A 15714-nucleotide genomic window follows, 5' to 3' on the forward strand; every position below is an offset into this window, starting at 1 on the left:
TTAAAGCATGCCTACACTGTGATTGAATCATTTTTAAAATAAGCCATGTTTAGCTATGGGACCAGCTGCCTAAGAGGGTTTGATCATTGTTTGTAAAAAATTTTGAAGTTTGTACTGTAAGTGCTGTCCTTATTAACTGCTTTTAAAATGAGTTAATTACCTTAGTACATTTTAAAAGTTGTAGTACAGACAGGGTCTTGTTCCCTTAGTAACTAAGGTTTAATATATGCAGCAAATGAGACTAGTACAAAGCAGGAATAAAAACAGGTTGAAAAAGGACCAAGATTTATTGCTACTATTTGATGGCCATTCAGTTACCTAAATGAAATTGATTAGTGGGTCTTAATCCAGCAATTGGTAAAGATATACCCACTGCTGGCACTGGCACCTTTGTTGACAGTCTTAGCAGAGAGGCCAAGCATTTAATGGGACTGAAAACAGAATTATCCTTTGAATTAAAGGATTTTTTTCCAGATCAGACCCAAGGCATGTCATTGAATGGCTTTGCTATGTCTGTGATGTTGGATAAATAGAAGACTTCAGTTTCTAGGGCTGTCAATCTAGCCTTATTTACTACCAACACATTTATCTTGAAAAAAAGCAGAGTTTTGTGCAAATAAAGATGTGGGATATGAACTACAAACAGTAACAGCAGCTCGAGGACAGATGGGTCTCAAAGCCTTCATAAATAACTGTGCAACTCCAGAAAATTACTTTTTCCCACATCTTCACAGAGCTAAAGTAATAAGTCATAATACGAGCCCATTTAGGTGTCTTTGGATCATCATGACTGGCAAGATATGAGGCTCTATGGCAGAAGTTGCACTGATTTAACTTAAATTGGTTTTTAAGCCAATTTAGTTAAACTGATGCAAAAGACTGTGTGAATACTCGTCTCAGTTTAAACCAGGATTATTTTGGTTTAGCTTAAGTCAAAAGTTAACTGACTTCACTTTACATAAGATGCTGTGAAACTTGGCACATCACATCATCACAATTTTTAAATGTTTATTTGTATATCAACAATTCATTTAAAATTTACCTACTTAAAACAGTGATGTAATCGATAGCATTGAGTATATTATATTTCATATATCTCTACCTCCATTAATATGGTATTCTGTTTCAGTTTGTTCTGACTCAAATGGGTGATGAAAAGGATTCTTGGAAAGTGAAAACTTTAGATGAAATTCTTCAGGAAAAAAAACGAAGGAAGGAGCAAGAAGAGAAGGCAGAAATAAAACGCATAAAAAATGTAAGCTGTCTCTTTGTAAACAAATAGTTCTAATTAAAGTGAGGAGGTTTAATTTTTTCCCCTCATTTTTCCATTAGAACAAGGCTTCCTCTATCACTATCAATGAAGTTCTTTTGTACTTCCATTTTTAACAGGTGAGCACTATCTCTAAGTGTCAAAGCTTACCAAAATGTTGTTCTTTGTTAAAACCTGATTGGTAACACATTAGATTTTTGTACTTTGCTTCATAGCTATTGAAAAGTCTGTCTGAGAAATCAACCTGGTTAATTGGAAGCTTTAGTTGCAGTATAATTAGACTATTTTGGCCTTTAAAAAAAAAAACAGAATTAAAATTTCATAGTGCTCCTGTTTTTAAAACTGTTCCTGATTGCGAAAGAAAAAATGTTGGGTTCATTTTGTCAAAATTTTTTTTCCCTAATAACATTTGCTTATTCTAATAAAAAGTGTTTTATAATTGTCGTTATCACTTGTTTGTATTTTTTATTGAAAAGGTTTTGTCTTTAAAAAACTACCTAAATTAGTCTTTTTTTGAGTTTTTGCAGATTAGTTTTACTTAAGTAGACCGAAATATTGTTTCAGATATTACAACATATTAGCTACATTTGTGACAAAGTGATAGCTATAATTAAAGTCTCTACATTTCATAAACCACTGATTTTTGTTGGCATGTTCTATAGATCATTTGGCTTTAATGCCAGCAGTGGGGTTAAACATCAGTTAAAAAAATACAGCTCACTTCAAGAGTAATTAACTGCAATTTGTTTTTACACTTCCTTCCCCTTTCCACTATAGTCTGATGATCGGGATTCAAAGCGGGATTCCCTTGAAGAGGGGGAGCTGAGAGATCACCGTATGGAGATAACAATCAGGAATTCACCTTACAGGAGAGAAGATTCTATGGAAGATAGGTAAGAATAAAGGAAGATAATGCTTTTGGATGCTTACACTGCCTTAGAAGCAATAAAATCTAAATATTCTGTGTGTATGTTATGGTAAAGGAAGCAGGTCTGCTGGGTTGTATTTGATACTTACCTTGAGTCACTGATATTCTTATATCTCCGTTTGCCTGTCTATTAAAAGCAATTTAATAATATCTACCTACGTCATCAAGGGGTTGTGAGGGCTTCTTAATTTTAGTAACATGTTCCAAACTCCTCAGATGAAAGGTGCTATGGAAGTGCAAAGTATTGTTAGATAAATACTTATTCCTTCTCACAAAGGGAGGAAAAGGAGGAATAATTCATACTTATTATAAATTGCATATTACTTTCCTTGCTTATTTGTATAAATTGGATTTTAGAGGAGAGGAGGATGATTCTTTGGCTATCAAACCACCGCAGCAAATGTCACGGAAGGAAAAAGCACATCACAGGAAAGATGAGAAGAGGAAAGAGAAACGTAGACATCGTAGTCATTCAGCAGAAGGAGGTATTGTAGCTGTTATTATTTAACATTTATATTGTGCTAGCTTTGAGGTCAGGAAGATTGGGGCACATTGTGCTAGGTGCTGTACAGCCTTAGTAAATGTCAGTTGCTTCCCCAAAGAGTTAGAGAAGACGTAACAGGTGGATGAGACGAAGGAGGTGCAGTGGACGAAATAAAGTAAACATTTTTGAAAAAGAGATGTGAAATTCTTAGGAATTTTTCTCAGTAATTTTATATGTCAGACTCCTTCATTTCTTCTGTTACATTTAATCCAGTTAAGGGGTTTGTGTGGATGTGTTTGGTTCCGCACTCACCCTAGAGGAGGGAGACCACTTTGTGACAGGGACTTTTAGTCTGATCCCGCTTTCCTTGAATTCCATGTTAAAACTTCCACTGAATCCAGTGGTGCAGGATTGAGCCCTCTGTCTGTATACCTATCTATACAACAACTATTGTGCAGTTGTTATAAAGTAATACAAAATAATAATCCTTGTTTTTCTGTTATTGGTAAAATTTCTATTTTTAACATTAAGTATGATAAATGCGAGTTTTTATTATTTAATTTTATTAACAACACAATTCTAGGTCAGGATTTTGCTAGTACATACTAAGACCAGAACAACATATCCTGTAGAAATAGTTCTTTCTCTACTCTTGTTTGTTCTTTTGTTTTTAAAGAATAGAAACATCTTGAATATAACAATCTAGCATTTATTTTTATCTTTATTATTAGGGAAGCATGCCAGGGTAAAAGAGAAGGAACGTGAGCATGAACGTAGGAAAAGACATCGAGAAGAGCAGGATAAGGCTCGACGTGAATGGGAAAGGCAGAAGAGGAGGGAAATGGCTAGGGAGCATTCCAGGAGGGAAAGGTAAGAAAGTCAAAACTTTCCTCAGAAACACCCAAAGAAATTCAGTTAGATCAAAATTTAGTGCAGTTTGATGACTGTGCCATTACCCCACGAACGTGTTGTGTAATAAGAGGCTGGGATCTTAGCTGCATATAAGCATCTTTTGAAGTGGTTTCATTACAGTATGTCTTTCTAACACTAAAGACTCTGCTTGCTGCTCTTGTGCCCTAATAAGTAATTGGTGAACACGTCAGTTTTGTAGAATACAGTGGGCTTCCAAGGCTCATTAAAAATTCAGCTTTTTAAGCCTATTTATTTTTTATTTAAATTCCCATAGACTGCAAAAGAAAGGCAGACTAGAACAAATCTGTTCTAAAGGACTAATGTTTGTCTCTGTAAAGGACTGCTTGGGCTATTGATTTTATAATATAAAATAGGCAAATGCATGTTTCTAGGGATCGTCTAGAGCAGCTTGAGCGAAAACGAGAACGGGAGAGGAAAATGCGAGAGCAACAAAAAGAGCAAAGGGAACTAAAAGAACGGGAAAGGCGAGCTGAAGAAAGGCGCAAGGAACGGGAGGCCAGAAGAGAAGGTAACTAGCTCACTGTAAACAGTATAAGGGGATTTATGTAAGGGAACAATGGTGGAATTTAGATAAAACAAGCATCTGTTATATAGGCCACTGCCAGGGTTTTCTTATTTAAAAAAAAAAAAAAAGAGAGAGAGAGGGATTGTCTGGCTGCTTTATTAGTCATGAACAAGACGATAAAATCGCACATAGGCATATAGAATCCAAGGTCTTTGGGCTTGTGTAGCTTGTTCTGTATTGTGGAACTCAGACTTACTGGTATTGAATTAGGCCATAAGTCAGTTTTCAGTAAACACTATATCTTTTGCTTACCTGTTTTTTATTTACCTTCCAGATAAATTTTTTACTAGTCATTGATGTCCTCGTACTGTGTTCTGACTGGACCTGAAAGGTTTCCAGTTTGCAGAATATTTGACATCCTTTGCATAATACATTTAGGTGACAATTGGTTAAAACGGGGGAGCAAATGTTTTTGATTTGTGCCTAGATCAAGGTACCAGAGAAAATGAGGACACTCCCCATGTGTGTTTTAATGGTCTTGTATTCCATCATTACCATATTATGACTCTTGTTTTGTAATCAGTTCTCACACTATTAGTCTCTCATTTGCACTTTGTAGTAAGCTGAGTGGGGCTGTAGCCTTTTAAGAGTCTCGATCTACCAAAAGACAAAATGTTTAAGAATTTGAGGAAATGAAAGAACAGGGTACGGAACTTTCTGCTGCCAGTGTGAGAGAGAATGGTTAGCTTAGTGCACACATACAAACATGGGCTATGGCAGCATTGTTAACCCTATAGAGTAAGCTTCCAGATTTGCATTGTAAAAGCTTGCAAGCGTCGCTTACATCTTAACCACTGCATCTCAGTCCTCACCTGCAGCATCCTTGCTATTTCAGTCCTGGACCATCCTTAGGCAAAGACTGCCCTGTATGCCAAATCGTGTGGTAGCTGTATGATGAGAGGCATTGTGGTATAGTGGACAGAGCACTAGACTGGAACTTGGGGAAACCTAGATTCTGTTCCTGGCTTTGTTACTAGCCTGATAGCTGATCTTGGGAAAGTCACTTCATCTCTGTATCTCAGTTTCTCCATCTGGAAAATGGGGATAATTACATTTACCTGCTTTGACATCTACATGCTTCAGATATGCTTAAGGGCATTGTCAAGTAGTTTCTCTTTCTTTAGGTTTTTATACTGTGTGCCCATCACTGTGATACTAGAGAGTCTTCAAATCATATTTGGTTTTCAGTATTTGAATTAATAGAAATGTTTTTGAGATTTTGAAAAAATAAAATATTTTCCTTTAAACATTCCCCTAAACTTCATGATAACTAGAAAATGAAATGTACTATATACAGAGTAGTCTAGCTTAAATGTTTACCTTGAATGAAATACAGAAAGCAAACACCCAAATAACTAATAAATTAATTTTGCAAAATATTTGTTTCAATAATATAAAGTGCTCTAGTAACTAGAAGTAAGAAATTGCCTAGACAGCATGGTAACTGTGGCATTAAAATACCTATATAGATTCCACCTATGGTGGTCAAAGATTGATCTGCCTAAAGCCATCTCTCTAGGGACAGCAATATAGTGCCAATAGCAGTTGATGACCAGTACTTTTTACATTTCTTACGAGGCTTCTGTATGAAATAATATACTAAATTTATATAGCACCTTCCATCCCAAAGTGCCCCTAGGTTCTTTACAAATTTAACAAACAATGCACTGGGATCACTTCATCCACTTAGGAAATATAGCCCTGCGGTGAAATGTGGCAGCTTTTGAACAGCTCAGTGCAGTTCAAGACATGAAGTGAAGAAGATATTCATAGTCACTTTAAACTGCAGGGAAAATGAATACAGGCAGAATGCAGTTATGGAAGGAAGTTTGGCCAGATGAATGGAAAAATAGATCATAAGAATGTGGAAATTGATGTATAAACCTTTTTACCAAAAGTAAAAAAAAAATTAGTACAGTTCTGCAAATATTGGTGTATGAATGTTGTAAAAAGGCAATGAAAGGAAAAACGCGCTACATCTTCCACTATGCTCTTTGGAAGACTATTCCGTAGTCCTGTAGGTCTCACTGTTTCTGAAATCTTTTCTAGTATTTTGCCTAAACCTTTTCTTAATTTCATCGCTGTTACTCCTTCTTGTACCCCCTTTCATCATGCTAATAATTCCTTTTTCGTCTCGATATTTATGCCATTCACGTAGTCACTGACAGTTAATCCTGTCTTCCAATTTAGTTATTGCTTAGCCATTTTCACCTTAATTAGTGTTTGATATTTCCTCATGAATCAATCAATCCCTCCTGCCCCTTAACTTTTTCATTCTTTACTGCACCTCCCCAAGTTTGTCTACTTTGTTCTGGTAATGAGTGCCCTGAAATGAATGCAGTATTGCAGATGTGGTCTCATAGACTGATAGAAAGAGGGATTCTCATCTCCTTACCCTAAGTTATGATGCCTCAGCTCAGTATATACCGCCCAAATATAAGGTTTTTTTTACTGCTGCATTTCATTTTAGAATGACATAACACATTCCCATCCAGATCATTAGAGGTCACCACAGTCTATCTTTTTTGTAGGTGCAGTTAGGGTTTTTTCTTTCTAAAAAAGAAATAAAAATGGTGTCTGAAACTGCTTGCCATGAGAGAGGAGAGGCTTTGTAATTAGTAGCAGGAAAATGTAATGTCTTTTTGTTTTTGTTGTTTCACTAGTTTCTGCACATCACAGAATAGCAAGGGAAGATTACGGAGACAAAGTAAAAATAAGAACCTGGAGTCGCAGCCCATTACGACAGCAAAGAGAGAAGCTTGAGCAAGGCGATGGCAGGAAGCCAGGTAGTGTTTGCACTTGGTAATATGCCATTACATGACAGTCAAAAGTTGGTGGGGAGGGGTTGCTTTTGGCTGCTAAAAAGAATTTCATGATACTTTCGAGAGAGTATCACCCAGTTTGAGAGACAAATGGTGAAATAGTACCAAAGTATGGATGAGGAATGGCAAATTAACTATTATCTGGAAGATTTGCTGATGTTTGCAGGGACCCCATATAATATTGTGTTAAACTCAGGAATAAAATGTCTTGAGAAATGCTCACTAACCATTTATTATGCTCTTGTCTAATTGGGGCGTGTATCTTCTACTGAGCTTAGCTGCACTGACTGTTGTTTAATAGATATTTCATTGTAATTGAGTCCACGCATCCAGCTGTTTACTGTTTCAGTCCAAATTATGATGTCCACATGGCAGGGACTTTTCTTCATAGTAAACGTGCAGCATGTGTTAGGTGTTCCATGGTGCTTTGCTTTGCTGAGCTCTCTGCATTCTGGGACTTTTCTCACAGTGCATTGTGGGTGACATAACAGAAGCCATCTGGCAGCAACTGAAATTCTGGGATGTGGAGTTAAACTCACAAATTCCCATGATTTCAGTCCTGCTATCCCATGATTCATCTGTTTGTTTTTGTGAGTCAGCCTTATTTTCATATTGCTGTCAACCAGCATGAACAGAACTCTGCTCCATACCACCAGGCTGACAACAGCTAATATGTAGAGGCAGATGGAGATGTATTTGAGATCTTGTTGCCAGGTGGCTTTTGCTTTGGAAGTCAGCTGTTGCACTCAACTATTGGCAAGTAGCGGTGGCAAGCATCCAAGTGGCGATGGTCCCATGATACTGAACACTTAAGGGAGCTCTCACGTTGGTGTGATGCAGTTTTGGGCTGGGCTCTGTGCATATCTCTAGAAAAGTGCATATCTCTTTGTCATCCTAAAATTATTCAGCTACTGCTGGTCATCCCAGGTTTGCAGAATGTATTTCCCACTAGATAACGCTTGTTACCTGAGTCCAGAAATGGTGTTACACTGAGTTGAAGCTGCTCCAAGAATAGTTCATCCTCAGGCAGCTGCTTGAACTCCTCTTCTGGTATCTCTCCCAGGAGGCTCTGGAACACTGAACTCTGCCTCTTTTACCCTGCATGTCTTCCCCCTCAGATAACCAGGCAGTCAGATGTTAATAATATTTCTATCCTTGAGAAGCCCGGCACTTCAGGTGCAGAAACTGCGGGGTGGCTGGTAAAATTGACATGCAAGTGTGGTTCCTAATTCAGTGTCTGTGACAGCAATGATAAAATATTTTCCCTTTTATTTTGAAATGCCATCCTCATAGTTTCTTCCTAGTCATGGGAAAGGGGCTCATGATGGTAACTTGTTTTCCACCTTACTTCCCCTGTGCCTAAGGACCTTGTTACAATGAACTGTGTTTTATTTCTAGGATGTTTTGAGGAATGGGGGACTATTCTGGTTTGGACAGTAGGGTTTGGTGGTATGTGCCATTACTTAAATGGTGGTGTGGGTTTTGGAGAAAAAATTGGGGGAATGCAGGTTAGTAATTGCATCTGCACCTCTTTAGGCATTCCTTACATTGGAGGACATGCTGATAGAGATGACCAGGAAGCAGAGAAGGCCCTTGTTCAAAATGGATAAGGGCAGACCAGGTGTGTGACTGGTGCAAGTACAGCTGACTGTGGGTGGGTGCTTGTGACTGGTGCAGTACAGGCACCATTTTGGCAGTTGGGGGTTTGTCTGTTTGAGTGATTGATTGGATCCAGGTGGGGTTAATTGCGGGGGCGGGGCTTTGAGGGGTAAGTGCAGGGGCGGGGCAACTGCCCCAGCCTTATAAAAGGCAGCCAGCTGCGAACCAGCTGAGCGGCGAACAGAGGGTTGGCTAACAGAAGGAGAAGGAGGGAGTTTGCCTGGGAGCTCGCCTGCGGAGAGAGCCCACTGCAGGTTTTTGCCTTACAGACGTTGCTGAGCAGGAAATTGAGCATCTGAGGAGGCTCTCAGAGCAGAGATATGGAGATGGTGCGATCCGTTGTTGTCACCTGCACTGGGTGTGCTATGTTTGTCTTCCTCCCACAGGATAGAAATGACTTCATCTGTACCAAGTGCAGGCTGGTTTCCTTATTGGAAGAGAAGGTTAAAGGACTAGAGACCCAAATGTCAACCCTGCGGTGCATTACAGAAAACAATGTCTTTCTCCATCAGGCACAGGCAGAGCGTAAGGAAGATTCAGAGAAGGCCGGGCAGGCGAAAATGAAGAACGGGGAAGAAAATTGACAGCATGTGACCTCCTGAAGAAAGAGAACCCATGTGCCCACCATGCAGATAGAAGTAAGGAATCGTTTTCATCCTCTCTGCACAAGTACTACGGCGGAGAATGATTTGGAGGACCCTTCGGAGGGAATGGATCATCAGGAGACCCGTTTGATCAGAAGGCAAGAGATGCATTCTCCTAGGGATGGGGGTTCCACGACCATTCCAAAGAGGAAGAGAAGGGTGATGGTGGTCGGGGACTCCCTCCTAAGGGGGACGGAGTCATCCATCTGCCGTCCGGACCGGGAAACTAGAGAAGTGTGCTGCTTGCCTGGAGCTAGGATTAGGGATGTGACGGAGAGACTGCCAAAACTTATCAAGTCCTCAGACCGCTACCCCTTCCTGCTCCTCCATGTGGGCACCAATGACACTGCCAAGAATGATCTTGAGCAGATCACTGCGGACTATGTGGCTCTGGGAAAAGAGATTAAGGAGTTTGAAGCGCAAGTGGTGTTCTTGTCCATCCTCCCTGTTCAGGGAAAAGGCCCAGGTAGGGACAGTCGCATTGGGGAAGTAAATGCGTGGTTACGCAGGTGGTGTCGAAGGGAGGGCTTTGGATTCTTCGATCATGGAATGCTGTTCCAGGAAGAAGGATTACTAGGAAGTGACAGGATTCATCTAACGAAGACAGGGAAGAGTATCTTCGCAGACAGGCTGGCTAACCTAGTGAGGAGGGCTTTAAACTAGTTTCGACGGGGGACGGGGACCTAAGCCCGAAGGTTAGTGGGGAAGAGGGACACCACAAGGAAGCAGAAGTCGGAGGGTGCAGCAGGGGAGGCCTCCCGATTCATACTGTGAAAGTAGGCCACTCGGCTACTTATCTCAAGTGCCTGTACACAAATGCAAGAAGCCTAGAAAACAAGCAGGAAGAACTGGAAGTCCTGGCACAGTCAAGAAACTACGACATGATTGGAATAACTGAGACTTGGTGGAATAACTCTCATGATTGGAGCGCTGTCATGGATGGGTATAAACTGTTCAGGAAGGACAGGCAGGGGCGAAGAGTTGCACTGTATGTAAGAGAGCACTATGACTGCTCTGAGCTCCAGTATGAAACTGGAGATAAGTCAGTTGAGTGTCTCTGGGTTAAGCTTAGAAGCAAGAACAATAAGAGTGATGTCCTGTTGGGTGTCTGTTACAGACCACCAGACCAAGAGGATGAGGTAGATGAGGCTTTCTTTACTCAACTAGGGAAAGTTTCCAGTTCACAGGGCCTGATTCTCATGGGAGACTTCAATCACCCTGACATCTGCTGGAAGAGCAATACAGCAGAGCACAAACAATCCAGGAAGTTTTTGGAGAGTGTTGCAGACAATTTCCTGGTGCAAGTGCTGGAGCAACCAACTAGGGGCCGTGCTTTTCTTGACCTGCTGCTCACAAACAGGGAAGATTTGGTAGGGGAAGTACAAGTGGGTGGCAACCTAGGCAGCAGTGACCATGAGATGGTCAAGTTCAGGATCCTGATGAAAGGAAGAAAGGAGAGCAGCAGCATACGCATCATGGACTTCAGAAAAGCGGACTTTGACTCCCTCAGGGAACTGATGGGCAGGATTCCCTGGGAGGCTAATATGAGGGGGAAAGGAACCCAAGAGAGCTGGCTGTATTTTAAAGAGACCTTATTGACGGCACAAGAGCAAACCATCCCGATGTGCAGAAAGAATAGCAAATATGGTAGGCGTCCAGCTTGGCTTAACAAAGATGTCCTTGGCGAACTTAAACACAAAAAAGAAGCTTACAAGAAGTGGAAGCTTGGTCAGATGACTAGGGAGGATTATATAAACACTGCTCGAACGTGCAGGAATGAAATCAGGAAGGCCAAAGCACAATTGGAGTTGCAGCTAGCAAGGGACGTGAAGGGGAACAAGAAGGGTTTCTACAGGCATGTGGCCAACAAGAGGACGATTAGAGAAAGTGTGGGCCCCTTAGAGAATGAGGGAGGCGACCTAGTGACGGAGGATGTGGAGAAAGCTGAGGTACTCAATGCCTTTTTTGCCTCTGTCTTCACAGACAAGGTCAGCTCTCAGACTGCTGCAGTGGGTGGCACAGAATGGGAAGGAGGCGAACATCCCGCAGTGCTGAAGGAACGGGTCCAAGACTATTTAGAAGGATTGGACATTCACAAGTCCATGGGGCCGGATGCAATGCACCCGAGGGTGCTGAGGTGATTTCAGAGCCATTGGCTATTATCTTTGAAAGCTCGTGGGAACAGGGGGAGGTCCCTGAGAACTGGAAAAAAGCAAATATAGTGCCCATCTTCAAAAAAGGGAGGAAAGAGGATCCGGGGAACTACAGACCGGTCAGCCTCACCTCAATCCCTGGAAAAATCATGGAGCAGGTCCTTAAGGAATCCATTTTAAGGCACTTGGAGGAGAGGAAGGTGATCAGGAACAGTCAACACAGATTCACTAAGGGAAAGTCATGCCTGACCAACCTGATTGCTTTCTATGATGAGGTGACTGGCTCTGTGGATGTAGGGAAGGCGGTGGATGTGATATACCTTGACTTTAGCAAAGCTTTTGATACTGTCTCACACAGTATTCTTATCAGCAAGTTAAAGAAGTATGGGTTGGATGAATGGACTATAAAATGGATAGAGAACGGGCTAGAGCATAGGGCTCAACGAGTAGTGATCAATGGCTCCATGTCTAGCTGGCAACCGGTCACAAGCGGAGTTCCCCAGGGGTCGGTCCTGGGGCCGGTTTTGTTCAACATCTTTATTAATGATCTGGAGGATGGGGTAGATTGTACCCTCAGCAAGTTTGCGGACAACACTAAGCTGGGGGGAGTGGTAGATACCCTGGAGGGTAGGGATAGGATTCAGAGTGACCTAAACAAACTGGAGGATTGGGCCAAAAGAAACCTAATGAGGTTCAACAAGGACAAGTGCAGAGTCCTCCACTTAGGAAGGAAGAATCCCATGCACAGCTATAGACTGGGGACCGACGAGCTGGGCAGCAGCTCAGCAGAAAAGGACCTGGGGGTAACGGTGGATAAAAAGCTGGATATGAGTCAGCAGTGTGCCCTGGTTGTCAAGAAGGCTAATGGCATATTGGGCTGCATTAGGAGGGGCATTGCCAGCAGGTCACGGGAAGTGATTATTCCCCTCTATTCGGCATTGGTGAGGCCGCATTTAGAATATTGTGTCCAGTTTTGGGCCCCCCACTACAAAAAGGATGTGGACAAGTTAGAGAGAGTCCAGCGGAGGGCAACCAAAATGATTAGGGAGCTGGAGCACAGGACTTATGAGGAGAGGCTGAGGGAACTAGGCTTGTTTAGTCTGCAAAAGAGAAGAATGAGGGGGGATTTGATAGCAGCCTTTAACTACCTGAAAGGGGGTTCCAGGGAGGATGGGGCTAGGCTGTTCTCGGTGGTGGCAGATGACAGAACAAGGAGCAACGGTCTCAAGTTGCAGGGCGGGAGGTCTAGGTTGGACATTAGGAAAAAGTTTTTTACTAGGAGGGTGGTGAAGCACTGGAATGGGTTACCTAGGGAGGTGGTGGAATCTCCATCCTTAGAGGTTTTTAAGCTGAGGCTTGACAAAGCCCTGGTTGGGATGATGTAGCTGAGGTTAGTCCTGCTTTGAGCAGGGGGTTGGACTAGATGACCTCCTGAGGTCCCTTCCAACTCTAATATTCTATGATATGCATTCATGTTATTCACCAGAATGGCCCTCTCCTCATAGTTGTAGCAGGCACTGAAGGGCATTGCAACCTATGCTGGTGGACACTATAACCAGTACCAAAACCATGCAATGTTTGTGTCAATGTTTGAGCATTTTTTGCCTATTTTATGTCCCCCAGCAAGCAAAATAAATACAGTTCTGCAGTGATAGCTCATAACCTTGAGGGTTAAAAATGTTGCCTATGCTATGAAATATACTTCAACTTTACTTATGCTATATAACAATGTTGCCTATAGTTGAACACCTTACAGTCTCTGGACCTTGTTGAGTGACCTCTGTCTCTTTTCTGACTTTGTATCTTAATTCCCTCCCAAACTAAAAAGGCATCATTTGCATTATTCCTTTGAATACTTTTGGAGGAGAAAGGAGGTAGCCATTGAATTAAGCTTATTCAACTTAATTCAACCTTTACAGAAACTGCAATATAGTTTAAATATTACTATGATTCTCATCTTGTACAAGAAAGAAAACACTTCAGGTAATATTCTGGCTTGGAAAGCTCACTTTGGCTCCCAAGCCATAAAATTAGCCCTTTGGGTTTCCACATTCTTAGAGGCTCTGATTATTAACAGAAAATATTCAGGAATTGAATAACCACATCTCTGGTTAAAGTTCAGTTGTGCTTTTATTTTTTGTAAACCTGAATAATTATTGTAGTAACTATACATGTTACTGTGAATAGTCAGAAGTGGTGTTGACTTTTGTTTGTATTTGTGAGATTGTGCTCTACTGTGGCTTTATTTACAGAATTCATTACCCAACTGTGCATTTCCCATAATTAATTTTAGTGGGGGTTATGAGTAACTCACTTAAAAAAAAAAAAAAAAAAAAAAAAGGTCTGAAATACAGTTCAACTGTTCCGCTATTGATCCTGCTACACTGCAGTTCTTAAAGTTACAAACCATTGAAATCAACAGTATGTGAAGCTATACAGAGTACATTCAGTAGACCAGCAAGTGCATTCCGCTGGATGTGACTGAAGTATTTGGCAGCAGTCCAAGGGGTGAATTAAGAAAATAATCTAGGGTTCTTGTGTGTTCAGCACTTGATAAGGTAGAGGGAGTACTTAAAAACTGGTCTGGTTTTTTTTTTTGATTCTCAGTAAAAGAGGAGAAAACAGAAGAAAGAGATCTGCTTTCGGATCTGCAAGACATCAGTGACAGTGAGAGAAAAACTAGCTCTGCAGAGTCTTCATCAGGTGGTAATTACACATAATTAAATTCACAGAATTTACCCTAGGAAATAATCATATTTATTTGAAGATTCTTCATTTGAGAGTTCACATAGTTACTTGCCTGTTCTCTGCTTATCCCCTGACAGAATCTGGATCTGGTTCAGAGGAAGAGGAGGAGGAATCTAGCAGTGGAGAATCAGAAGAAGAGGAGGAGGAAGAGGAAGAGGAGGAGGAAGAAGAAGAGGAAGAGGAGACAGGAAGCAATTCTGAGGAAGTATCTGAACAGTCAGCTGGTAAGTGGTAAAACATGACCACAGAAATGCTCACCCAAAGCACTTTTGTGCTTACAGCTTTATCTTGCCCACTTCCCTTTCTTCTTGGTCACAGGTAGAGAAAAACCTAAAGATAATAATTACAAAATATAAGTTCTGAGGACAAGTAATATATTAGCCTTTCTGTATGAGGGCATATATAAGTTATCAATCACAATGTTTGTTTTTCCCTCTTTTGAAGCTCACTAATGTAGTTTAGCTGTGTGTCAGTCAGAAAAACTCTGCCTCCCAAGTGAAATAGAAGTACTGGGTTACTAACAGATCATAGTGAGCAGGACCCAGAAAACTGCTGGAAAAGCATTACTCTATAACACTCACATTTTGCTAGTTCACTGTATTAAGCATGTGTGCACATGAAATCAGAACCGTATTAAGCTTGTTCTGTTGGACTTCATTCTGTTTTTTAGAAGAGGTGAGTGAAGAAGAAATGAGTGAAGAAGAAGAAGAGAGGGAGAATGGAAATCACATCCCAGTTGGTACGATGCAAACATTGGCTTTAGCAGTAGCAGTTTTTTCCTTTCTTTTCTGTTTCATGAACTATGGATTTTAATTCAGTGTCTAGAACATGAAAGGGTTTCAAGATGTTCCAGCCTACCAGGACCTGATTATGAAAAGTAGGCTTAGATAAGAAATACTGTTGGATGGTGGGTGGATATCACTTTTGCAGGTCTAGCTTGAAATCTTGCATTAAACGGTATTTTTATGAATGAAATGACTGGCTTTTTAAAATCAATTTGATAGTGGATTTTAATGAGCATTATAATCCATCACACCATTTGGCACTGAGGGTCGTCTATGCTCAAGAATAGACACGCCCTGGATCAAAACTTCCCCAAAGTCTTGGTGAGAGTTCTGATCCAAGGTCTTTATTTTGGCCTATTGTTAAGAGTCAGCAGAGGAGTTTGGATCTGGACCTGAACTTTCCTAATGTTCTAGCTGTGCTTTTGATTTGGGCCCATCCTCTTGGTACTCAGAATTGCAGTGATATTATATATCAGATTTAAGTGTCTCAAGCCTCCGTTTGCCAAAAGCTGGGAATGGGTGACGGGATGGATCACTTGATGATTACGTATTCTGTTCATTCCCTCTGAAGCACCTGGCACTAGCAGACCTGGCACAAGCAGATCCTGTCCTAGAAGACAGGATATTGGGCTAGATGGATCATTGGTCTGACCCAGTATGGACATTCTTATGTTCTTAACGTTGAATCAGTCTTCTTTTGCATTCTGTTCATATACTGGTTTA

At 41.1% G+C, this 15714-nt stretch overlaps 1 protein-coding gene across 5 annotated transcripts in view; it reads left to right on the plus strand.

The window, feature by feature from the left end:
* The window catches only part of LOC137165772 (cyclin-dependent kinase 11B-like), a 38495-nt gene that overhangs the window by 1833 nt on the left and 20948 nt on the right, over positions 1-15714 (plus strand). For 2 of the 5 annotated variants that reach the window (XM_067567205.1, XM_067567207.1), the window contains exons 2-10: positions 1130-1255; positions 2048-2163; positions 2556-2683; positions 3414-3552; positions 3987-4123; positions 6844-6966; positions 14066-14164; positions 14284-14430; positions 14877-14945. In XM_067567205.1, the coding sequence (XP_067423306.1) occupies positions 1130-1255; positions 2048-2163; positions 2556-2683; positions 3414-3552; positions 3987-4123; positions 6844-6966; positions 14066-14164; positions 14284-14430; positions 14877-14945 (1084 nt within the window). Of the gene's footprint in view, positions 1-1129; positions 1256-1332; positions 1390-2047; positions 2164-2555; positions 2684-3413; positions 3553-3986; positions 4124-6843; positions 6967-14065; positions 14165-14283; positions 14431-14876; positions 14946-15714 lie in introns of those variants that run through there. The other 3 variants (XM_067567206.1, XM_067567208.1, XM_067567209.1) reach the window with 2 other exon arrangements.

Source organism: Emydura macquarii, unplaced genomic scaffold (genome assembly GCF_026122565.2).
Source record: "Emydura macquarii macquarii isolate MOO-44397 ecotype Brisbane River unplaced genomic scaffold, CSIRO-AGI_Emac_v2 contig_2768, whole genome shotgun sequence".
NCBI lineage: Eukaryota > Metazoa > Chordata > Testudines > Chelidae > Emydura > Emydura macquarii.